Source organism: Humulus lupulus, chromosome 8 (assembly GCF_963169125.1).
Source record: "Humulus lupulus chromosome 8, drHumLupu1.1, whole genome shotgun sequence".
NCBI lineage: Eukaryota > Viridiplantae > Streptophyta > Magnoliopsida > Rosales > Cannabaceae > Humulus > Humulus lupulus.
In genome coordinates this window covers 174,817,857-174,844,951 of record NC_084800.1, presented here as the reverse complement: position 1 = coordinate 174,844,951, position 27,095 = coordinate 174,817,857, and the positions used below count along the sequence as shown (strand labels likewise).

At 38.2% G+C, this 27,095-nt stretch overlaps 1 protein-coding gene across 1 annotated transcript; it reads left to right on the top strand.

Annotated features, from left to right (window-relative positions):
* The first annotated feature begins 16,836 nt into the window (after positions 1 to 16,836).
* LOC133798677 (annexin D3) lies at positions 16,837 to 19,682 on the top strand. Its single transcript, XM_062237113.1, has 6 exons — positions 16,837 to 17,119; positions 17,264 to 17,409; positions 18,261 to 18,491; positions 18,639 to 18,851; positions 18,934 to 19,023; positions 19,255 to 19,682. The coding sequence occupies exons 1-6, from the start codon at positions 17,044 to 17,046 to the stop codon at positions 19,456 to 19,458; spliced, it is 960 nt and encodes a 319-aa protein (XP_062093097.1). The 5' UTR covers positions 16,837 to 17,043; the 3' UTR covers positions 19,459 to 19,682.
* The last annotated feature ends 7,413 nt before the right edge of the window (positions 19,683 to 27,095 follow it).

The window sequence follows — 27,095 nt, the reverse complement described above, 5'->3', positions numbered from 1 at the left end:
GGCTGGTCGGCCTTTTGGCACCTCACCAGGATGTGAGGGAATCAACAGCGGGGAGTGCCACTGGTGGAGAAGCCCCCGATCAACACCAAGACGTGTCACAACCCCCGAGGAGGAGGGCAACGGGAGTGACCATCAATGAACCTTCCAGCGCCCCGTGAACTGCCGATGCTTCGGCCCCTTTAAGGAAGGGCAAAAAGAAGGTTTCTGAACACCCCGAGCCTATTCTTGAGTCTTCAGATGAGAACGATACTAACTTCTCACTTTTAGACAGCTTGTCCATTCCCTATCATTTATTTGACGGGGATGACAACTTTAAATACATGCCTAATTTAAATTCAAACTTCTTCAAGCCAGAGAGTGAGTGTAGCAGTAGTACAGTAAATATTGTAGCTACCAGTAGGTGTAGCTTGGGTATTTTACATATAATTTCTTTGATTTAGCCAACACTTATAATTATATCGTCTGATTGTTCGTATGTTTCCTTCTTTGTCGATATGCCTACCGAGAGAGCTTTTGACCTGTACACCAATCCTACTACCGCCACTCCTGCGAGTAGATTAAAATCGAACAGGCGCCATGCAGGAGAAGGCTGCAGTGACCCATCCGCGAAGAGGGCTCGAACGGAAGACCCTCCTGCACCAACTCCTACCAAAGAGACAACTCCCCCTCCAGGGCCAACAGACCAGACTTCTCCTACAACCACCGACCAGAATCCTCCAGCTTCTGCCAACCCAAGTTCTGCTACCCAAATAGATAAAACTCTGGTCGAAACGATCTTGATCTCCGCCTGCACTTCGGCCAGTGATAGGCTGAAGAAACTATCCAGACACCGGCGTTGTTTGGAGACTTTCAGCAACGCTCCCACCATGCCAGTCGACCAGCTCCTCAACCGTGGGCTGACCGAACTACTCACTATAAGCTACTGCTTCTATTATAGTTTGATTTGTTCATCTCTCTGATAGATACTAATAGACTCTTTACTTTTATTTTCTGATCGCAGGAGATTCTGACCGTGAGCACCGGTTGGCGCCGCTCAGAGGAGGTGGTTGCCAAACAGGCTGAAGAGATCAAGGCGGCTGAGGAGAGGCTGGTCGAGAAGCACAAGGCAGCCGAGGCCAAGCATGCTGAGGAGTTACGAGCAGCTGAGGCTAAGATTGCCAAGCTTGAGGAGGAATTGAAGAAGAAAGAGGACTCCATTGCCAAAATTACTGCCTCCAAAGATAAGTACAAGGAAGCCTTACTAATAAACTACCAAGAAGCCCATAAACTTCAATCGAAGTTGGATATCAGCCGCAAGGAGGCTGCAGACCTTGAGGAGGCCAACACGCGCAACCTGGAGAAGTAGGAAGGAGCAGTGTTCCAGTGCTTCTACATGTTCTGGAAAAGCAATCCCAAGGCTGACTTTACTTATCTACCTGACTTAATAAGGGAGGCTGAATTGGCGAGGTGTACTGCTCGCCTGGAAGAGGAAGTGAAGGCTCAAGGATCCCCCAAGATATCCCTGGAAATAGGTGTTGAGGGTGCCAACGAAGATGTTGGGGCCACAGTCGACCAGTAGCCTTAAGATCCTCAGCAGAATCCTCGGCCTGCTTCATAATTTTATCTGTTTTTCTTTTAATTTTAACTTGTAGTTGAAGACACACGAACTACGGTTTGTGATGTCGAAACAATTTATATTTTTATTGTTGCATGGGCAACTTTTCCTTTTAAAAGACAATCTCGCGGTGTAAATGATTTCTCTTTTGATATCATAACATTTCTATGGTAACATCTGTTCGCATGACTGAACTCAGCATAACACTTTGGTTTGATTTAACAAAATTTAAACAAAACTTTGAAAAAAAAAACTCTAAGTACCGTAGCATGCTTTTACTTATTTTGCTCATGTATTTACATACTAGTTGATATGCTTTGCTTACTAGATACCTTATATGCCCCCCAAGTGATTGAGGAGCTTTAGGTCCTCGGTCACTTGCCTTGACCAAGACCTGTTCGAACATTTCTAGTCGTAATAGAGATGTGTAAAAAATGACAATATAGCAAAGCAACACACGTAATGAGCAAATACTTGTAATAAATACAATAGTTGGCAAGATTTACTGGCTGCGCACAGTCCCTTTTATTTCTCGTAATAAATGGAAAATCGTGTCTGTACGAGTGATCAAAAATCTGATCTTACACTTATAAGCGATCAGTCACAAGATTGACTGACCCTTGTTCATAAACTTGTAAAAAATAAAATTAATATGAGCCAATTCTTTAAGAAGAATTGTTTATTGATAGTACTTGCCAGGTGTTCTCCATTCCAATAGCGAGGAATGAGATCTCCATTTAAGCGAGCAAGTTTATAAGTGCCTGGGTGGAGGACTTCTTTGATTTGGTATGGTCCTTCCAAGTTAGGTCTGAGTACTTCAGTAGCTTGATCGCGGGTGATAAGGAAAACTCTTTCAAGCACCAGATCTCCCACATTAAATTTCCTTTCACGTACTTTAGAGTTGAAATACTGGGCGACCTTTTGCTGGTAAGCTGCTACTCGGAGTTGGGCTTGCTCGCGCCTTTCATCGACCAAATCCAAAGATTCCATTAACAACTGGCTATTAGCGCCTTGATCGTATGCCATCCTCCGATGCGATGGCGGATCTAGCTCAATAGGTAACTTAGCTTCATACCCATAGGCCAAGGAAAATGGAGTATGACCCGTTGCTGTTCGATGGGATGTTCTATATGACCAAAGGACTTCAGGAAACTGTTCTGGGCATGCCCCCTTTGCTTCTTCAAGCCTTTTCTTCAGAGTATCTTTTAGTGTTTTATTGACAGCCTCGACTTGTCTGTTTTCCTGCAGATGAGCAACTAAAGAAAAGCTTTTGATAATTCCACGCCGTTCACAAAAATCCGTGAACAGATCACTATCAAACTGCGTGCCATTGTCAGAGACAATTTTTCTTGGTAATCCATAGTGGCACACTATGTTCTTGACCACAAAGTCTAGCACTTTCTCGGTGGTTGCAAGTGGCTCAGCTTCGGCCCACTTTGTGAAGTAATCGACAGCCACCACGATGTATTTGACGCCGCCTTTCCCTGTGTGCAAAGACCCGATTAGGTCAATTCCCCATAGTGCGAATGGCCATGGACTTTGCATCTGGTTAAGCTCATTAGGGGCTGCTAGCGGAATCTAGGAGAATCTCTGACACTTCTCGCATTTTCAAACAAAGTCTAACGAGTCCTCATTCATTGTTGGCCAGAAGTACCCTTGCCTCAGGATCTTTTTCGATAAACTCGGCCCCCTAGTGTGATCTCCGCAGAAACCTTCATGGACCTCTCGCATCAATTTTGTGGACTTTTCCTTAGAGACACACCTTAGGAATGGCATTGAGTACCCCCTTCAGTATAGAATTCCGTCGACCAGGATAAACTGACCAACCTGCCTCTGGAGAGCCCTTGCTTTGTTTCTGTCCGTCGGCAATACTCCATGCGCTAAGTACTTAATGAAAGGTGCCATTCATGTATCTGCTGCCTGAATTACCAAAGAAGTTTCTTCTGTTTTGATACTTGGTGCAGATAGTCATTCAACAAGCACTATGTTCAGCGTGTCGGCATCCTTTGCACTCGCTAATTTGGCCAAGGCATCAACGTTTGAGTTCTAGTCATGAGGTACTTGCTGGAGAGTATATTTTTCAGAATGTGCCAACAAATCCTTTGCTTTGTTTAAGTAAGAAACCATCTTTAGAACCCAGTCTTGATACTCTCCAGTAATTTGATTAACCATCAACTGGGAGTCACTATAGATTTCAAGTGACTTTATGTTCATGTCCCTGGCTAATCGAAAACCTACGAGCAAGGCTTCATACTCAGCTTTGTTGTTGGACGCTGTGAATTCAAATCTGACTGCGCAGTGGAATCGATGTCCTTCAAGCGTTATCAAAATCACTCCGGCTCCAGCGTGATGTTCATTAGAAGAACCGTCTGTAAACAACTTCCAAGAGGCAGTTTGGCTTTGAGGTTCAGCCCCTTCTATCTGTTCATTGTTTGGAAGCCTAGTGAGTTTCGCGACAAAGTCGGCCAAAGCTTTCCCTTTTATTGCTGCTCGTGGTAAGTAAGAAATTTCAAACTGCCCAAGTTCAACCGCCCATTTCAATAATCGGCCAGCGGCTTCTGGTTTCTGCAGAACTTGTCGTAGGGGCTAGTCGGTTAGTACTGTGATGGGGTGAGCTTGAAAGTACGGCCGCAACTTTCTGGAGGCTAGAATCAAGCAGTAGGCTGATTTTTTGATGGGAAGATATCACAGTTCTCCCCCTATTAGTCTTTTGATTACATAGTATAAAGCTTTTTGCACATTTTCCTCCTCTCTTACTAGAACAGCACTAGCAGCATATTCTGTGATCGCCAAATAGATGAACAAAGTTTCCTTTTCAACCGGCTTAGACAGAATCGGTGGCTGTGACATGTGGGACTTTAAAGCCTAGAAAACTTGTTCACACTCCTCCGTCCACTCGAATTTCTTATTGCCTCTAAGTAGATTAAAAAATGGGATGCACTTGTCCGTCGATTTGGAGATAAATCTACTTAGAGCAAGGATTCTCCAAGTAAAACTTTGAACATCTTTTATCTTTGTTGGTGATTTCATATTGACCAGTGCTTTGATCTTTTAGGGATTAACATCAATACCTCGTGAGTTCACTATAAATCCCAAAAATTTCCCTGATCCAATTCCGAAGGAACACTTGAGGGGATTCACCTTCATCTGATACTTATTCAAGATGTTGAAGCACTCTTGCAAGTCCCCTATATGTTCTTCGGCCTTCTTCTACTTAACCAGCATGTCATCAACATTACTTCCATGTTTGTACTGATCAGCTCCTTGAAAATGTGATTGACTAGTCGCTGGTAAGTCGCACCAGCGTTTTTCAAACCAAAGGGCATTACTTTGTAACAATAAAGCCTTGTATCAGTCTGAAAGCTAGTGTGATCCTCATCAGGTGGGTGCATACTGATTTGATTGTACCCAGAGTATGCGTCCATAAATGATAGGATCTCGTGTGCCCTGAAGTGGCATCGACTAGCTTGTAATGCCCCGAAATCCCTAATGTGATTTAATGCCTGGATTAGTAGGCCAGGAGGGCCATAACTGTTTACTTACGCAATTAAATGATTATATGCATGTTTATGTGAATTATATTATAATATATTTTTAAATGCATGCATGTGGGTCTACAATTGATTACAGGGGTATTTTGGTAATTTGGCCTGTTGAGGGCATATTTGTATATTTTGGTGCATGCTTGTGATTAATTGTTGAGGCCCCATTATAATGTGGATTTGTTCGAGCTATTTGGCATGAGACGATCTCTGAATATAAACTATCGGTTTGGTCATAACAGGTTTAAGCTCGGGGCTCGGGGTGAGTGTCGGGGTATTTCGGTGATTAGAGCGTTACTGAAAATTAAAGGGTAACGGGATAAGAATAATTGATATTTGAGAATATTGAGAATAGCGGGAATTAGAGAGTGTTAATTATGATTAACGGATAGGTTGAAAAGGGCGGTTTTACCCTTGGGAGTCTTTAGAAGCTTTTAAATGACCTAGGGGAAAAATAGTCATTTCACCCCTAGGATATATATGACCTTGGTAACCTGTAGAAAGAATAGAGTAAAACAGAGTCAAACTTCCTCTCCCCCACGTTCATCATCTCTCATTTATCTTCCTTAGAGTTCTTGATCCCAAATTAAAGAATTAAGCTAGGAAATCAAAGCTTGGAGGTGATAGACTTAGCTCAACCATTGAAGAGAACTTAGATTCAAGCTTAAGGTAAGGTTCTAGTCCTATTTTATAGTGTTTTGCCCTTTTTTTGAGCTGGTTTTAAAGTTTAGAGTTTTGATAATTGAATGGGGAATTTGAGGAAGTTTTGATTGGTGTAAAGCTTGGGTTTTGATGGTTATATGGTGGATAAGTTGTGGTAATAATTGGTGGCATCGCTTTGTGATATTGAGAGAGTTTTTATAAGGTTTTGAAATATGTTTAAAGGAGAAAAACAGAGGTTTTTGGATGAATTTTGGGTGGGGCCTCAACTCTGTTCTAGAGCGCCGCGACCCAAGCTTGTTGAAGAAGAAGGTGGTGCTGAAGAGGCCTAAGGGTCGCGACGCTTGGGGAAGGGCTGCGGTGCTTGAGGCAAGTTGCCTCTATTTTTTTGGGAAGGGCTGCGGCGCTTGGGGAAGGGCTACGGCGCTTGAGGGCCATCTTGGCCAAAAGTGTGTTTTTGACTTAGGGATTCAAACCTTAGGCCTCGTGATCGATCCTACTACCCGGTTTAGTGGGATTTGATGTCCCGGAGGCTAGGTCTTGATCCAAGAATATTTTATTATTCATTTTATTTATGGAACCCCATAATTGGTTATGACCAGGTAACCGCTAAGGGACAAAAAGACAGATCGTTCTCAAGGGTCGTTCTTATATTAATTCTCACTCGAACCAGAGGTAAGAGAACTGCACCCAATATGTGACATGCATGGTTGTTCATGAGGCATGTTGATTGTGTAAATGTGGACATGGATTGATTATTGAATGCTTAGAAAATCTTGCTCACTTGTGCATGGTACTGACTAATTAATCAGAATTGGCAAAGGTGTCGGTATCAACTATGAAGCTGTGACTTATTAGTTAGGTTCGGCAGTGGTACTGGGCACTGGCCACACAGTGCTGACTCATAAGTCAGGACGGTCTTAGCGGGTTCAACGTAAGCCAATAAATATTAGATCTAATCGACATCTGCATTAAATGACTCAGAAGAGCGTTAATGCCGGACCGACCTCAAGTTCGATGAAAACTAAAAAGCGCTTGTGTGACTTACCCAGTAGTAACTCATCTGTTAAGTTAGAGACTTACCCATCAGTCTCTCATCTGTTTAAGCTAGTGACTTACCCAGCAGTCACTCATCTGTTAAGGCTAGTGGCTTACTCAGCAGTCACTCATCTGCTTAAATTAGTGACTTGCTTGTCTGGCACTCAATATGGTTTATTAGAACCTCAAGTGATACTCACTCATCTGTTCAGAGCTATAAGCTCTGTGTGATTATAATAGTAATCAGTTGTTAATATCTATATGCATATCTGTGTTTTCTTGCTGGGCTTTGGCTCATGGGTGCTATGTGGTGCAGGTAAAGGGAAAGAAAAGCTTACCCAGCCTTGAGTGGAGAGCTTAGGTGGTGATGTGTACATATGCGGCCACTTGACCCCCACGGCCAAGGCGTTCTTAGAGGAACTAGGGGGTTTACCCTATTTTTGTAGCTTAGGTCGGCGGGTTTGTAAATTTGAAACAGTAATGACCTTTTTGAGTTGTAAAAAACTTGTAAATGTTTTTATGGGCCTGTAATGCCCCGAATTTCCTAATAAGGTTTAGGACCTTGATTAGGAGGCCGGGAGGGCCATAATTGATTTATTATGATACTTAATGATTATATGCATGTTTATACGAATTATATTATTTTATGATGATGAGTGCATGCTTATGGGCTTATATTTTAAATGCAAGGGCATTTTGGTAATTTGGCCACTGTGGGCGTAATTGTATATTTTGGGTGCATGGTTGAGATTAAATATAATTTTACCACATTTTATGTGGGTTGGTTCAAGCTTTTCGACATGAGACGATCATGAGATGTAAGTGTTCGGTCTAGTCATAACGGGCTTAAGTTCGGGGCTCGGGGTGAGTCTCGGGGTGATATTAATGATTAGAGCATTACCGGGAATTAAAGGGTAATGGGATATGATTTGTTGGTATTTGAGAATATGGAGATTAATGGGAAATTGGGAAGCGTTAATTATAATTAACGGTATTGGTTTGAAATGACGATCTTACCCTTGGAGGTGTTTAGAAGCTTTTAGTGACCTAGGGGCACTTAGGTCTTTTGGCATGGGATAAGTATCAATTAGAAGGCTGTGGGAAAACAGAACCAAAACAGAGCCAATCTTTATCCTTCTCCCTTCCTTCCCGTACAAGTCTTTCCTTCATCCTTTTCTTTGAATTTTGAGAGCTCAAATGGAGGTGTTGAGCTAGGGGATTAAAGGTGGCAGCTAGGGAACCTATAACAACCATCAAAGGGGATTCAAAGCTGTGTTTGAGGTGAGTTTTAGCCTTTGAACTCAGGTGTGCTCTGTTTTTTTTTAGTTAAGTTTTGAGTTTCTTAAGTCTTTAAGCTTAGGATTGGACTTTGTGAATTGTTGATTTTTTGGTTGGTTTGAGCTTCAGGTTTTGGTGGTTTTGGATCATTGAGAAGTTTGGTAATATTGATTTGATGATTTGGAGATGTTTAGATGTGTTTTTGGAAGGTTTTAGAAGTGGAAAAACGAAGAAAAATGGCTGGTGCGAAGTTGGGCCGCGGCCCTGTTCTTGGGTGCCGCGGCCCTAGCTTGAAGAAGGTGGTGGAGGCTCTGTCAGGGGGGCACGCCGCGGCATGGTCCATGTAGGGCCGCGGCCCTTAAGGGAAAAAAATACTAAATGGTGGTTTTGTGATGGGAACTTAACTCTAAGGACCTAGGATCGATCCTACTACCTAGTTGAGTGGGATTTGATATTCTGGAGGCTTGGGTTGGGTTTGGAAGTATTTAATTACTCATTTTGATGAGGTTTTATATTTTGTTATGACTAGGTGACCGCTAATGGACTAGAAGTTGATCGTTCTCAAGGGTTGTTCTTTTAATCGTTCTAGCTCGACTTTGAGGTAAGAAAACTGCACCCTGTGTATATGTGACATGCATGGCTATTATGGATGCATCTTGATTGATTATTGAGCATGACATGCATGGCTATTATGATGCATGTTGATTGGCTATTGAGTATGACATGCATGGCTATGATTGATGCATGTTGGATGTTTAAATGTAAACAGTGTTAGCATAATGAATGCTTGACAATCTTGCCCATTTGCATATGACTGTTTAGTAAGCATGCTGAATGCCCTATTCTTGGATAACTGGCATATGATACATATTGATAGCATTGCTTACTTGTGTATGGTACTGACTAACTAGTCAGATCGACAAAAGTGTTAGTATCAGCTGTGAAGCTGTGACTTACTTGTCAGGTTCGGCAGAGATACTGGACACAGGTCAGGAAGCGCTGACTTACTTGTCAGAACGGCCTTAGCGTGAATCACGCAAGCCAACAAAGATTAGATCTAATCGAATACTAGCATTGAATGACTCAAGGAGCATTAATGCCTGACCGACCCTGAGGGTCGATGAATAAACAGAGCTTGAAGGCTAGTGGCTTACCTATCAGCCACTCTCTTGCTAGAAAACAGAGCTTGAAGGCTAGTGGCTTACCTATCAGCCACTCTCTTGCTAGGAACCAGAGCTTGGAGGCTAGTGGCTTACTTAACAGCCACTCTCCCGCTAGAAAAGAGAGCTTGGAGGCTAGTGGCTTACTTAACAGCCACTCTCCCTCTTGAATCATGTGATGTTCATCCATTGGTTTGAAAATTTTATATTCAATGTGATTATGACGATAATCATTTGATAATGTTTATGAAAAGTGTTATGTTTTCTTGCTGGGCTTTGGCTCACGGGTGCTATGTGGTGCAGGTAAAGGCAAGAGGAAGCTGGACCATCCTTGAGTTGGAGAGCTTAGGTGATGACGTGTACATATGCAGCTGCTCGACCGCCACGACCGAGGTTTAAAGTGGAACTAGGGTTGAACCCTGTTTTGCCGCTTAGAACGGCCTGTTGTAAATATTTTCCGTAATAAACTCTGAAACTTTATTTTCGGGACCCCAATGTATATATTAAACATTCTAGTGAAACGTTACATCTCAACCAAAATGTTTAATCCCTAAACCGCTAATCATACTTAGATCACGATTTTGGCCAAATGACTCGATTAGCGAGTTTAGCACTGTTTACAAGGCACACCGTAACGATCCCAGGAGTTGGAGCGTTACAGGGCCCGTGCACAGTTTTATGCATTTAATAAAATATATCATTTCCTTTTTATTATTTTTCCACCTTAGCCTGTTAATAACACTTAGAGCACGTTTTTAACCAAAGGACTCGGGTAGCGAGTCAAATTTCCGGTTCACTGTAACTGTTCTAGGGTAACCAGGGCGTTACATAGCTGGTCGATCCTTGGGAGTGGGAAGCAATCTTTCGGGCAGGCTTTATTAAGGTCTGTGAAATCCACACATGTTCTCCACTTGCCATTCGTCTTAGGTACTAGTATGGGATTAGAGACCCACGATGGATAAAACGCTACCTTGATGAATCCGTTCTCCTTTAGCTTCTCGACTTCTCTTTTTAAAGCTTTCGATCTATCTTTGCCGAGCAACCTTCTTTTCTGTTGCACTGGTGGAAAGCTTTTATCAATGTTGAGGACATGGGCGATAATTGTTGGGTCAATTCCAACCATGTCTTTATGCGACCAGGCAAAGACTTCCTGGTTCATCTTCAAAAATTCCACCAGCATTTGTTTTATCGTTGTCTCTAAGTTTTTATCGACTTTCACAACCCTGGTCGAATTTGTTTCATCGAGTTGGACCTCTTTGAGGTCCTCGATTGGTCTTACTTCTTCATCAAAATCCCCAAAGCGAGGATCCAAATCCCTATCCTCATTTTGGGCAACACCCTATTTAGTGATGCACTCACATGATTAGGCTTGTATTTCATTGGCCGATTGCAACTCTTTTCCGGCATCTTCCCTCGATCCACCTCTCTTTGCCTTAGATATCGAGGAATTATAGCATTCCCTCGCTTCTCGTTGGTTTCCCAATACGCATCCTACTCTCGCGTCAGTTGGTAATTTCATGGCAAGGTGCCAAACTGAGGTTACAGGTCGACCAGAATAGGCCTTCAAATTACAGCACATTACGCAGAACGACAATCAACTACTATAAAAGTAGTGAGTAATGTCCTATTCGTGGGCGCAGTTCCTGCTGTAACCGGAAGCCTAATCGACCATGTTGGCGCGAGCCCTTCACCAGAAAAGCCATAAATGGTTTGGTTGCACGGCTCCAGGTCCTTCACGGACAACTTCATCCTCTCCAGTGAAGATTTGTACAAGATGTTGACTGAGCTCCCTATGTCGAATAACACCCTTCTGACCATCATGTTGGCTATCTGGACGTCCACGACCAAAGGGTTCGAGTGAGGAAATCGGACATGCTGAGCATAAGGCTCAAAGAAAGTTATTAACTCTTCATCTGTTCGAGCTTTTTTGGGAGTTCGCTCCTACACATTCAACATTTCGATGTCCTAGTCGTGTCATAAGGTCCGAGCGTATCGCTCCCTTGCCTTCCCACTATCTCCTGCAAGGTGTGGGCCACCATAAATGGTTAGAAGCATACCTGTCATAGGAGCTAGCTGTAAAGGTAGCGAGCGTTGGCGTGCTGGCACCTACTCATTGCCTCCTTGAGCCTCTCGTTGAGAACCTCCCTTAGCTCGTACGTATCTCCTCAGGTGTCCTTGTCTGATAAGGAACTCAATCTTGTCCTTCAGCTGGTTACACTCATTAGTGTCATGACCACAGTCATTGTGAAAATGACAAAATTTTGTTGTATCTGTCTTGGAGATATTCTTCCTTATAGGTGCTGGTTTCCTGGTAGACCTCCGCTCTGCTCTCGACAAGGGCCGTGTAGTCGGTGAATCTTGGCTCATACCTATTTCCTTTAGGGCGCTTATTTTCGGACGTTGATGGCTCATTGTTTGCCCTTATTCCACTATTTTTACCGTTCTCGTTGCCTTTGTCGTTGCCATTGGGTTTATCTGACCCGTTGGTGGCTTTAGCGGGATCTTCCTTTGGTCCCTTGTCTTTCGCAGGCAATTTTCCCTCATTGGCAATCACTTCCTCGAGCTTAATGTATCAGTCTGCTCGATCAAGAAACTCCTGGGTACTCTTCACCCCATTCTTTCTTAAGTTGTTCCAGAGGGGAGAATGGCGCCTTACTTCAGCAGTAAGGGCCATCATTTTCCCTTCATCGCCCACTGTTTTAGCCCCCGCTGATGCTCGCATAAAATGTTGGACGTACTCCTTTAAGGATTCTCCCTCCTGCTAGCGTATCTCAACCAGTTGGTTGGCTTCAGTTGGGTGTACACGACCAGCGTAGAATTCCTTCACAAACATTTCCCATGATACTATACTTACAGGAGGGGATTTAAAGAACCACTCCTGAGCAGTGTCAGATAGGGTGCCTGGAAAGATCCTGCAGCGAGCATCGTCCGACACCTTCGGGATGTCCATCTTTATCTCAAACTTGTTCACATGAGATACTGGGTCCCCGTACCCATCGAAGTTTGGCAATACTAGCATCTTGAATTTGCTGGGGGTTTCCACCACAGCTATTCTCTGTATGAACGGAGTACCTCTTCTTCGATCGTACTCGATGTGGGATGTTCGGCTTCCCACCAGCTGCTGGATAACCTGGTTTAGTTCATCTATCTGGGCTTGTATGGCGTCTGGGATCGCTGGAGCGACTGGTGCCAGAGGAGCATACTCATCGTGCCGTTCACGCCTTTCGTTGAGCACATTCCTTAAGTCATCATCTCTGCGCCTTTGCTCGCTAGCGCCCAAACGATCAAGACGTTATGCTGCCTAGGCTGCTCCCTAGCATTCTAGCTTGCGGGCCTATTTTCTCTTGGTGGGGGGGGTTCCTTTCTCCACCTTTTTCCTCATGCCCTCGACCAGCATTCCTCCTGCCAGAGTTAGCTTCATTATAATCATGGACGTCCCTAAACTGCGACCGACTATGGCGTGACCGGCTGGTCACGCTATTCCCCCCTCTAGCTGGCACCTCCCGAGTGTCAGGGGGAGGCCTGTGTTGGTCAGTGGGTCCTCGGGCATTATTATGCCATGGGGGTCCCCTGACCGCAGAGCCTGAATCGGTGTGCCTTCTGTTAGCAGAAGGATGTTGCCCCTTGCTCGGTGGATTTGGCCCATCATCCACTGGGCGTCTAGGGCTTTGGGGAGGCTGCTCGGCCCTATTCTAACTTTGATGCTGGGGATTGTCTCGACCAGCGTGAGAAGGTGGCTGCTGCTCAGGATCCTACATTGAGATATCCTGTTGAGCAGCAGGTGGTTGCTCTGGCCTTTGAGGGCTCACCGGCTGAAGCGAAGGACTTGGGTTTGGGGCCCGTTGTGGTGGTGCACTTGGTGGTTGATCCGGTTGAGAAGTAGGTGCAGCTTGCCCCCGAGCCAACTGAATGGATGCTTATAGGGCGGTAGTGGCATCTCTCTACCGGCGGTCCATGTCTGCCTGCCGCTCATTCAGTTCTTGGCATTGACGTTCGATTTCCCTCTGTTGCAACACCAATGTCTCAGCCGCCTTCTCTTGATTGGCCCTCAGACTGGCCAAATCCTCTTTGCAACACACTCAATGTTGTCCTCAGGGTTTCGGAATCCATTTCCCCCTCCTCAAAATCCAAATGTGGCTCATCTCCAGCCACATTTGGCGGAGGAGACTGGGTGGATGCAGCGCCAGAAGCTAGCCCCATCTTTCTGGATGTCTTCACCATTTGATCTTCTTGAAGTCTTGAGTTCAACTCTCAATGAAAACACCAAAATGTTGACCCTCAAAATGGTCAACGACACGGAGTCAGATCAACGATAGAGAATGAGAGGGAAACAAGAAGATATTTAAATGAAAAACGAATGACACAAATGATTTATAGTGGTTCGGCCCCAATTAGATGGTAATGACCTACGTCCACTTAGTGTTCTTATTGATATTGAATCCCAATACTGTGATCAATGAACTAGGGTTCACGAGTTTCACAAGCCTTGGGAAGATTACAATTTTAGCGAATAATCACACTATATTCTTCTCTTAGAGTTCTAAGATCAAAGGTTTAAAAGTCCATTCCTTGAGCCCTTTTCGTTCTTATTTATAGGCTCAAGAAGGTTACATGGCCGATGGGCCTTAATTACAATTAAGATTTGCGTATCAAGGTAATAAAAGAAAATATAATAAATGCTAATATTACAAGATTTCATATCCAAAAGGAAGTAAATGAAAGTATGCGACCAGACTGGTCGCACCTAAGTGTGAGGCTTGATAAATCAATAACTCTCTGGTCGATGGTCGAACACGATTCATTCACTTAAAGTTGTCACGTGCCTGCCACGTGTAGGTCAATCTTGCCACGTCATCAGGAGGTGTTTTTGGGTAAACAAGTCTTATCATGATTTTATATATTTTTGTGTGTTTTTATAGATATTTTATTATAATTTGTTGTAGTTTAAATTATTTGAAATTAATATTGTTAAGTAAGAAGTAAAAAGATGAACTTTTGAGCTTAAGTGTTAAAAGTAAATTAAGTTTTAATTAGTATTTTCAAAGAACTTATGTTGTATATTTTATAATTGAAAATATTTAGTTTTAATTTAATTTATGTTTATTTTATAGGGAATATTTTTGTATTTTTGGGCTCTTGAAAAACAAGAGCAATGAAGGAAAGGAAAAAGACATAAAACTAAAAGAAATAAAGCAAAATATGATATTTTTGAGAAAGGAAAGCAATTGCCTCATGAAGCCTAGCTGCCTGCCCACTGAAGTCCCAAGCCCAAGCGAAGCTCCCTCTCCATCCTTGGCCCAGCTCTTCCTCCTCAGCAAAGCTCCACGGGCCTTCCTCCAGCCAGGCCCGTCTGCTTCAACTTCCCCTCTCCAACCGAAGCCCACACCAGCACCCCTTCAGCTAGGCCCGTTTCCTTCACCCAGCCCAAGACACTTGGCCCAGCTGCCTGAACCACCTGCCCAGCCACCCAACCAGCCACCAACAACCCTCTTGAGCCCACAATGTGTTTTTGTCCCCTATGTCCAAAAATGCCAACTTTGTACCCAATTTTTCCACATATTTCACCACAAAAATCATCATTACACCCTATAATTTACCTCTACATGCCATATTTACTTTGTTTAATTAATTTGTTCAATTTAATTAATTTAAGTTGATTATTTTAATGCTCTCATTTTGGCTATAAATATGGAATTTCAAGACCATTTTGGGGTGCTTAATTTTTGGGGGTAACCTTCTTCTTTCTACCATTTTGGTGTTTTTCAAGAGTATTTTCAAGTATGTATTTTGTTTATTTTGTAATTTCTATTCTAGTTATGTGCTTCTAATCTTTTTCATAAGATTATTAAGATTATGATGAAGCAACTTGTAACTAGATAATATTTATGTTGTATGTTGATTTCCCTTGTTATGCAACAAAGTTTATGAATTTTTCTTCTTCATATATGTCTTTATCTTTAATGTCTCATCTTTTGGATTGTTAGATAATATGCACTTTGTTCTTCATTTTGCAAAACATGATATTCTTTGTGTAAGATATGTCATTAAATTGTATACATCCAATACTTAGAACAAAAATATTATGTTTTGCCTTATAAATAATGTTATTTGATTTTTTTGTTGTTTCATTAGGTTGATTCACATTAAATACTTTGAAATTATACTTTTTGAAAAGTGAAGAAAAATCCTATCTTTTTAGAAGTAATTTGTGCTTAAAATTATAAATCTATTTGGAAAATGATAGTTTGACTTATTTTAACTATCACTAAAACTTGAGAATCAATATACTAATAAGTATTATTAAACTTACATTTTATGGATTCTAGTATCTTAATAATATTTTCTTTTAACACTTATTTTCAAATCATTATTGGTTTATTTTTATTCTCTTAAATAGCTTTATTTTCAATCTTTTATTTTATGTTCATTACATTAAAACTCATCAATCTTTGGAGCTACGTTAGAATTTATTAATTTTAATTTAAAATAGTTTTCTTTTTTATTTTAGACAACTCATTTGGGTTTGACATCCTTGCTTACACGATCACTATTTTATATGAACGATTCGTATGCTTGCGATATAAATTTTTAAAACATACCCGTTTTGGGTCCATCAACAATCGGCCATGTATTTTGTTAAATGACAATTCCAATCTCGTTTTTTACAAAATGAATTAAAATAGTACCTTGACCCAATTTTGGTAAAAGAAATTCAAATATAATATTTCATTCTCAACTCCTCGACCACTTTCTCTGCTTCTCTAAACCCATCGCATCACTAACGACCTGCGAATTGATCTTATAATTAAAAATATTTTAACCAAAATTAGGTCTAGGGCACTATTTTGATTCATTTTGTAAAATATATAGTCTGAATTGTTATTTAACAAAATATAAGGGCCGATCGCATTTTCGGAAAAATAGAAGGGCCAAAATAGTACTTTTTCTTTAAATTAAATAGATGTACAAAAACAAATTCAATATGTTTTTACTTAAAAAAATTCAACATGTTTTGAAATAAGTTATAATAGAATTTTAAAATAATAAAATAATTACTATTATAGCGAAACACATTATACTTCAAAAAGAAAATGACATTTTGACTAAGTTTTTTTTAGCTTCTAGGATTAAAAAAATCTTTTTGAATGTGTTAGTAAAAAATAAAAAGTTATTTTTTAAACCATTTTAGGAGAAACTTCTTCAAAAGCACATTTGAGAAGTTATTTCCTAAATTAGAATAATTTTCATAATTCTTAATTTTCTAATAAAATATTATTTTGTTATTGATGTCCAAATACTTTGAAAATAACTTTTTATTAAAATAATATTATATAATAATTATGCAAACATAAAAAACAAGTGGCATAATTTATTTATCTTATACTTTTAGCAATAAAAAGCAGATAATTAGCCATTTTGTAACCATCCTATAACATAGTAAATGATATTTTAAAGTGATTGCCCAAAAAGAGAGAGAGAGAGATACGAGAGATACTGAGAAACGGCTAAGAATCACTTTAGAATAAAAAAAAAGTGGAGCGTTGCATAATTTAAAACTAAATAAAAAATCAGAATATTTTGGTTTGCAGGGCCAGGCAGAACCAAATAAGGACATTAGCTAAGAAGGAACCGTAACAGTTGGTTATGTTATTAATTGTCCATTAAATTACTGTTTTATAGCGTAAGCTTCGGAAGTTAGACACTAAAACAAAACGAATAATCAAAGTAATGTGTTTTTGTTATTGTTTTTGTTTTTAAGAGAGAGAGAGGAATGGCCACACTCACCGTACCTCATAATGTTCCTACTCCAACTCAAGATGCCGGCGCCCTCAAGAAGGCTTTCGATGGTTTTGTTTTCTACTTCTGCTCTTTGATTTTCTTTTTCATGTTCATAGCAATTGATTGTTTGCTTTTCAATTTTTGAGTTTTGTGGCTGCGATGGAGATTTTTATTAACTTGATAATATTGCATATATATATATATATTTATAGGATTTGGAACAGACGAGGGGAAAGTGATAAGGATATTAGGACACAGAAATGCAAGGCAGAGGAGACAAATTAGAGACACCTATCTCCAGCTTTACAATGAATCCCTCATTGACCGTCTCTATTCTGAACTCTCTGGAGATTTTAGAGTATGTCTTTCTTTTTCTTTTTTTTTTCCTTTAAAAAATTTTGAAAATTAGAAGAATTAGTTTCAAATTTTTGTTTATGTATATGATGCTATACAATGTTTAAAGTGACCCATGTAGTTATTATTATTTTGATATGTGCTTGGTGGATGTCTAATGACTGGTGTTAATGGAAGAGTTTAGAAATTAAACTCGTTTTCTTTTTTCCAAGCGAATTATGTCCAGAGAAACAGCTATCTGTAAATAGAAGAAAAGAAGGGGAAAAAAAAGAGTTTCATAGAATTTAGTTGAATGTGGTCATTTGTGTATGTCGATATCAATGGCCAAAATACATGAGAGAGGGTAGGCTTTTTCTTTGAAGTTTTTATTGTATGTTCAATGAATTGCTTAAATTTATTTATCCATACTTTTGTCAGTGCTGACTTGTTTTTTGTTTCCCGAACACTTTTTTTTTCGGATTGCTACTGAATTTGGGTTTTGATACAGGATTAATAGGGAAAACATAATAAAGATTCAAATAGAATTGTTACATTGACTTTTTCCTGGTAGAAAGATAAGGTGGAAAGTGAATGAATATGCTGGAAAAGGAATATCATCAACCCATCAATTAGGAAAGAATAAAAGATATTTAATGGAGCAGACTATTTGTCAAGATTAAACATTGACATCAGTATAATCCATGAATTAGGATACTGTAAGACACTATGACCATCTCAGAATCCTTTTAAGCTATCATAACTGTATATTGTTATTATGAACTTCTGGTGTTCGACATATCTTTGACATGAACTTTGTTACAGCTATTTTAATTTCACATTACTTAATGATTCTATTTCCGAAATATTATTTATCAGAAAGCAATTATTCTGTGGACATATGATCCTTGCGAAAGGGATGCAAAATTAGCCCGGAAAGCCTTGGAGAACAGTCAGAAAGGTGTTGAGCACCTCAAAATTATAGTTGAGATAGCTTGTGCATCTTCTCCTAACCACTTGGTGGCAGTGAGGCAGGCTTACATTTCTCTTTTCCAATGTTCTTTGGAGGAGGATATTGCATCCATTGTTTCTCCCTCTTCCCTAACAAACGTAAAACAAAATACCCACTTAGACGTTTCTGAAATACTCAATGTTCTATGGTTATGTACTTTCTATTGGTTAGCTTTTTTGGATGGAGTATGACACTTGTGTTGAAGGGTCTATTTTAACACGTAAAATAATGTTCATGTTTTGCAGCTACTAGTGGCTCTTATGAGCTCATACAGGTATGACAAAGAGGTGGTGGATTCTGCCATTTCCAATTCAGATGCATCAAGACTACATGAAGCCATCAAAACAAAGCAATTAGATTATGACCATGTTTATTGGATACTCAGCACTAGGAACTTCTATCAACTAAGAGCTACTTTTGCCTGTTACAAGAAAACTTTTGGAAACCTGATTGCCCAGGTATTGCCTTACCAAAAACTTTCCCTGTTTCTCCTCTGTGTATATTATGTACACAAATTGATTTCGATATTGTTCTGAACAGGACATTACGAGTTGTGGGAATGGCAAGCTGGAGTCTGTCTTAAAAGTGGTTATTTGTTGCTTAGAGTCGCCTGAGATACATTTTGCAGAGGTAAATCTGTCTTGTTTTCTTTTTCAAAAAAGAGAGGAAATGGTAACCTAATCAAACTCTATTTATCTCGGTGTTCAGTTCTTGTAGTTATCTTGCTTGTTGACATTTCACATTTTCTTTTACTTCCCATATGATTTCTAGTGTGAGCTTTTATTAAATTATTATTACTTGAGTTCAGAAATGCAGTGTCTCCAGGTTATAACATGACTTTTTGAGTACTGTCATGATCAGGTCATTAGGGACGCCATTGATGGGTTTGGAACGGATGAAGACTGCCTAACTAGGGCTATTGTGACTCGAGCCGAAATCGACCTTATGAAGGTCAGAGAACATTATCAAAACCTGCACAAAACCAGCCTTGACAAAGCAGTTGTTGGCGATACATCAGGGGACTACGAAGATTTCTTGATGACATTGCTTGGAGCAAGAATCTAATGCTCTAGGAAAAAAATTAATGGGTGTGTGAAAATCAAAATTTAGAAAAATAAATTATCTGAAACTTAATAGTTTGTAAGGAATGTTTGTATGTTTTATCTCTGACTCAGACATAAAGGCCTAAATGTTGCCTATCTAGCCAAGTACAGAAACACCAGACTAGGCGCAAAATAGAATTTGGGCTAGAGTGTGCCAAGTCCATATATTATGGAAAATTTACATCATAGCGTTGCTTGAATTTTATTTACAAAAATAATGTGTGAACTTTTATTTACAATGATGTTAAGCTCTTCTGTACCAAAAACCAAGGGTTTGGTTGATATTATTTTGTTTTCAAAATTGTGTATTTATAAATAAGAACAGAAAACCGTTTTTATAGTTAAAAAAAAAAAAGTGTTTGGTTAATGTTTTATAAACATAGTTTTTTTGTGTTATTTTTTAAAAAAAAAAATCTTAAATAAAAATTAATAAATATATTTACAAAGAGAATTTTTTTTTATAAGTTTGTAATAAATAATGAGATAAAGTAATGTAAAATAAAAAGTGATGAAAAATAAGGGGAGGGAAAGTAAGGGGAGAAATTTTGAGGAAGAAAAATTGAGAAGAGATAAATTGTTGCAACAAAAAAATGAGAGAGAAACTGATAGGAGAGAAAATGGCGAGATAGAAAAAATGAGGAGAGAGAAAATAATGATATAGGAAGTGATTAAAGAGAAAATAATGAGAAATAAGGAGATCAAAAGTGATGACAGAGAAAGTGATGAGAGATAAATTAATGAAAGAGAAAGTTATGTGAGATAATAATAATTAAAAAGGTGATGTGAAAAAAAAAATTAATAAAAAAATTTCGAGAACAGCTAAAAATAACTTTTTATTGTTCTCCAAATTTTCTGATTTTTGTAACTTTGTTTTTAAAAATTATTTTTTGAAAATAATGTCAAACACACCTACTTGTTTTTCGAAAATAACTTTTAGGTTTTAAAAATAAAAAATAGTATTTTAGTTAAAGAGCTAAACACCCTTTAAGTTTTCTCAATTTTCTTTCTCATTCCAACACATATACCACCGTGCACTGCCAACCACCATATGTGATGACCAAAATAGAAGAGTAGTTGTCAACAAGATTGTTGTTGAAATCTCACTACTAGATGACGTTGTTGGGGGTAAGAGGTTATCTCAAACAACAATGGAGGAAAAACCAACAATAGAGGAACACAATTAATGAATTAAGACATAACTTAAATAAAGAATAAGCACAAAAGACTTGCCAAGATTATGTAAATCTCTATCCAAAACCTTGATTTCAAACCACTATGAATGAATTGAGCTTAAGATTTCTACACTTGGACTTGGAATAAGGAGTAAGATACAACAAGCCTTTGATTTTTATACTTGCAAGCTTTTCTTGATGAAGATCTTGGAGAAAACATGGATTCTTGGAAAGCTAGAGAGAAAGAAAGAGTAGAAAGGAGTGATCAAGTCCTAAAATACTCTTAAAAAAACAATTTAAATAGGTTAGGCACCTTCATTGGGTCCACCCCATAGAATTAGACATTTTTAAAACACATTTTAAAAGCAAAATACATAACTCGTACGGACGCAACAAATGATGCGTCACCACTTAGAGGCGATACATTGCGACTCTTTTTTAAACATAGGCCGAAATTGGCATATGACATGTTGTTTTCGGACAAGTGATGCAACAAAAGTCCCTTTGTATTGTACCATCTCAACTTCCCGAAATCACCTCCAAATCTTCCAAATTTCTCTCAACATATTTATATGTATTTAGATATCTCATTGTATCAATCCAAACTCATTCTGGTCAATTATTGATGCTTAACACAAAATCTCAAATTTTACATCATCATTATGTGAAACTATTAAGTGTTTTTCACCACTTTGTGTAGAATACTTAACCTTATATTTAACCAATCATAACAGGCGTTGGATATTATTATTTTGGGTATTTTTATATTATTGGATATGAGCTAATTTTCTTAGTATATAGCATAATTGATTAACCCTATTATGTGAATTTGGTACTTTGTTAAGGAAGCTTAATGCAATTTGAGGTTTTCTCATTGAAGTGATTTTAATATTTAAATGTTTGCTATTGTTTCATCACCATTAGTGAGGAATTGAGTTAATTAATGATTTGGAAAATGTTTTAATTAATGGACATACAACTTGAATGGTGCAAGATTCAGTTTGTTGAATTTAATTTGTGTAAGTATAGATATATATTAATGCCTTGCATAATCTTTATAGAATTGGTGCTTGGTAAATATTCTTGAAGTTAGATTGGCATAGGCATATGTTAGTTTAATTAGATAATTTATACCATAGTGATTTCGATAGGAACCTATGACTTTAATTGGAATTATTGATTAATAATACCCAGTTGATGTAGCATTCCTGTAATTGATATTAGTATTAGCATATTGGGGGGCAATAGTTGTTTCTGCTCATATTTATCATTTTCTTGATCTCTTCTTCTTACATTTATTTTATTTACTTTCTTAGGTTTAATCAAAATATTATCATTTGTTTTGTTCCAAGTTTCTTAGTATTGGTTTTTACACGATTTGCTGCCGCTGACTGTCTTTTTTGCTATCAACTAGTTAAATAAAAGCTTAGAGAAAATGCATGAAGAACACAGGGATTTTACGTGGTTCAGGTTATTACTTAACCCTAGCCGACGAGTTACTTGTATTAGGATTTATGAGGCTTGAGGGTTTAAAACTTCTATGGAGGCCAGGCAACATTTTAACAATGCTCTGAATACAGTAATATGGAATGAATCAGGAATCCTTTACAAAGTGTGCACTGACCCTATTTATAGATGGCCGAGGACAATTAATTCCCTTAATTGTCTCTTAATGGGCATTTAATACAAACATTCTCTCTTAATGGGGTATTAACAACTAGTAAATACAAAGTCCCATAGTTAAGGAACTGGTGGGCCCAGACGTATCGCATGGGGCCCATTTACGAGGTTACAACCCATAATTTTTTGGGGTAACACGTCTCTGACAGTGTCAGGGGGTAGGTACACGATTTTCCATGTCAGGCGGCATCGTGAGACATCCTGCTTGTCACTTGTAAGGACTCAACACCACGACTTGGGTAACAATAACATGTCAGATAGCTACTTGTGGTCTAGGGTCACTGTGCTTGACACCTGGCACTTCATTCCATGCCTAGAGGATGGTCCTTGCAGACTCAGATGACTTGAATGGAAAGGACCTGGAGTACATCGTAATCATAGTCCTCGGGACGTAGTCCTCCTCGAGGACATACTTCTCTGAAGGCGATGCACGATTAACATGGGTAAGACCTTCCTTTTGAGGAGCTCTAGGCGAACTCAGAGGGCTTCATTGTAACGTCCTAGATTTTTTTTAAGACTCGATAATGCGGAAATATAAATATTTTCATTTAAAAAAATGTCTCAAAAACTCGTATAAAAAAACTTTTTAAAGTTGTATGGCCATACTTAATACAAACATAGTTTATGAAAATAAACTCAGCCTTGTTTATGAAAACAAAACCACATTTCAAAAAACAAAACAACTTCCCAAAAGGTCAGTCCACATGTACGTCCACAAAGTAGACTCCAGCGCTCACTGCTATGCTTTTCCCTTGTTCTTACCTACATCAGGAAACAACTAGGTAAGCGAAAATGCTTAGTAAGTTCAACTTTAAAACAACAGCATGTAGAGAAGACAGGTGGTCACTGACCACTAGTAATAATATCTCAATAGAATTAGGGTTCTGGAACCATCTGGACCCTAACACAATCAATTTCAAAAACGCAAAAGCGTCCTGAAAAACTTATGTTCATGCTTGATAACTAATGGTAAACTATTTAAGATAAATAGATAAATCCCTGCACTCAGAAAATCCTAGAGCAAACAGATATAATATATATCAAAATAATTCGTTACCAACGCTAGACAATTTCCAAAAATTTGGGCGTACCACGCCCTCCAACATTTTTGTTAATAAAAAAGGGGAGAACCAAGTCTCGGCACTAAGACTAGCCAATAAATATCTCCATCAAGGGTAACTATCGAGTTACCTAAGGCATCGCTACTTATCCAAAAGTAAAATCCCTTACGAGGGTAACCATAAGGTTACCTAGGGCATTGCTACTATTCAAAAGTGTAATCGAAGTTACACAAGTTTATAGAGACTTTTATGTTAATCAGTGGTGTTGGAGAGCAGTAGCCCCTAGGGTATTCAACCTCACTCAAACTTGGCAACCCCTAGTATCTATAGGCACTCTCACTGAATGGCCAATATTCACGGTTGTTATCTGAGAATAACTTATCAGAGCACTTGCTCGGGTTCTAACCGTTCAATGATTAAGTAAGCATGAGGGCCCCTAAGTCCCATTTATTTTGGCACCACTAGTTTTAAACAAACAATCCTCACCTCTTGGCCACTCGTTGTGGTAGTGAAACAGACATAATAAAATCAAACAAGCAGTGTGACGGGGATCAGTCATCTAGGAAATGATGGAAATCTATCGGTCATATTTTCTAAATCAACACCTACTAGACTAATGTCTCTCTGTAAATTTTCTACGACAATGTATACATGTGCATGTGTCTCTATACTAACATATGTTACACTAGTTGTTTCATGTTGTAGCCACACAATACAAGTTGACTTACTTGGAGTCCTTAGCTTTCTCCAACGTATAGTCCAGTTATGCTTAGCCAATAAAGTAATTATCCATACAATATACTCAGATTAATTATGGCACTTCATAATTCATTATTATTTTGGGCAGTTTGGTCATTTTCAAGATCATTTGTAAGGATTGAAGATCCTTATTTGGTTTTAAACCCATTCAAGAAATTCGTACACAAAACTTTGAGACTAAACCCTAAGTCTCGAGGAGACCTATCCTATGGTCTTGATACCTAGGCTCGGGTATCGCAATAGTATTTCTCATAATCCGCTAAAAATCATATTCTTTAAAAGTTCTGCTATTAACCCGTGCTTTCAACAAGTCCGTTAAATATATAAAGATTTTTGTCGGTATTATATCTAGAAAATACTAATTAAATTCTTCACTTATTTTTCAAGAAAAATAATCTCTTAGTTTTCCTTTTATTTTTCTTAAGGTTTTAATTTCTAAAAATCTTTTTAAGAAAATACCCTAATCTTAACTTAATTAGAAAAAACCGTTAATAATTTCTTATCTTGACTAGTTAATTCTCCGAAGTCAATTTATCAAGTTTACTTACTAGAAGAATAATATACTTAATTATTTTCTCAAAATATAGGGTTTTAAACCCTCTTTTAATTTATTAACTTATTAATAAATTAAATATTTTATTTTTAGAAAGAATAAAAATTCTTTAATAAAAATTATTCTCACGAATCTCAAAGTGTTATTTATCTTGCAATATGAACAAATGTACTTTTATCTTAAGTTTCAAAATCTCATTTTTGCACCAAGTGTGAAAACCTCATTTTTCACATTTTTAACTATATACTTTGTTAGGTCATAACTTGAAATTTACTTACCCAATTGTTACCAAAATTTCCAAATTTTATCTTTGGTATTATATTTAGTTCTTTGTAAAATATTAGGTCAAAAGGAGTATTTTTTATTGGTGAAAATATTTTTCAAACATTGAGGTAAAAATGACATTATTTTCAAGTCCTTATTTTTCCAAACTTTGGTACTTAATAACTCTCAAACCATTAAGTATTGTATTACCAAATTTTACATAAACATACTATGGTATGCCAAGAACATCGCTACCAAATTTTAGTAAGAACTAAGTTCATTTGCTCTATACAGTGACTGTCTAAACTTGGTCCCGAAATTAAAAATACGAAAAAAAAATAGTTTTTTACCTAAACTTTGAAATGACATAACTCACTCATTTCTAAATGTTTTTTAGTGTTTCAAAAGCTCAAATTCATGTACTCCATCTCAACAACATCACAGTATAATTTATTTTTATAAAATAAGTTTTTAGTGAATGCTTGAATCCTTGGAAGTCACGGCTCAAAACTTGTATTTTTGTTTTAGGGTTTTAACAAAACCCTTAGGGATTTTGGGTCCCTATTTTCAAAAATCAACATACAAGTATCATAAAAGTTATCAAGAAAGTACCATAGCCTTATTACATCACCAATAAGAAACTTTAAGCATTAAATACACAAAATAATGCTTAAAAATAAAACTATACAAAAAAAAAACTATAAAAAGTAAAGTTTTTACCTCTTGCTGTCCTTGCTTGGGTTTTTGATGTTTCTACTAGTTCTTTATCACCTTCAAAAAATCTTTCAAAACCTTAAATAAACTCCCACAAGAACACATATATAGTTAGTTATTGAATGATCTATGATTAAAAACTTCACAAAAGTCAAGTTTTTTAAACTTTTACATTACGGAAAAACTCTTCCAAGACCAAAACTTAAGATTCCAAGTTTTCTTAGTGTTCTTGGTAGTTGAAAATTGTGAGAATCTTGAGAGGAAATTTTTGAAGAAGATGAGAGTGATAGAAGAGAGAGTGGGCGGTTTGGGAGAGGTAAATGGAAGAGTATAACAACTAAAAAAATCTAAATATTCGAGTGTTTTTACTTTATGTCACATTGGTGTCATTAACATTAATGAGATGTGATTAAAAGCTTAAATTTATTTGAACCACACTATTTTAACACCTCATGGCCGGCCAAGTTTGTATGTATATATATATATATATTTTATAAAAGGTTAATAAACATTGCTTAAGAATTTATCTTTTTCGAAAAATCCAAAAATAAATTTCTATAACCTTTTAGCTATTATAATGTTTTAAAAAAAATAAAAATGAACACATAATAATTAAATTAAATGCATCTCACATTTAATTTAATTAATCACAAAGACAATTTAACATAAGGTTCATTTATGGAATAAAATTCCACAATTCCACAAAAATTAAGTATTTAACACAAAATGCCCTAAAATTTCCATTTCCTCTTGTTATCCCCAAAAATTAGAGATCGATAACGTGGCAATAGAGGTGACAAGTGGCAGTGCATGGTCCGTAAATGACACATTAATAGTCAAAAAATATATTGGCTCCTCAGAGTTGTGATAAAGTGATCTGGCTTAGGAGTTACCCAGTAGATCGATGAAGAATTTTGACTGGCTTGAGAAGTGTCATGACTGACCAGGCATGACCTTGTCCGACCAGTCACGTGTTTGTCTGCCCAGGAATGACCTTGTCTGCCCAGGCATGACTTTGTCTGACCAGGCATGAACTTGGCCGATCGGTCATGACCATGTCCGACCAGTCAAGTGCATGTCTGCCCAACTAAGTGCGTGTCTGCCCAGCTAAGTGCATGTCTGCCCATACAAGTGCATGACTGCCCAGTGAAGGTGTGGTCGACCAACTTGAATAAGATATGGATCAACTGGATGGAGCAGGACTACGTCAAGATTCCCAGAAATGGTTTCAACAAGAATCGGTCTTGGCATACACGGGAATCTCTCATTTATCCCACGAATATAGTGTACTATTACATTTTGAATATTGTTGTAATTTAAATATAATGAGAATAATAAAATATCTCGATTATGGGGGATATCATTTGTACGATCCAAAGCCTCTAAATACAAGGCT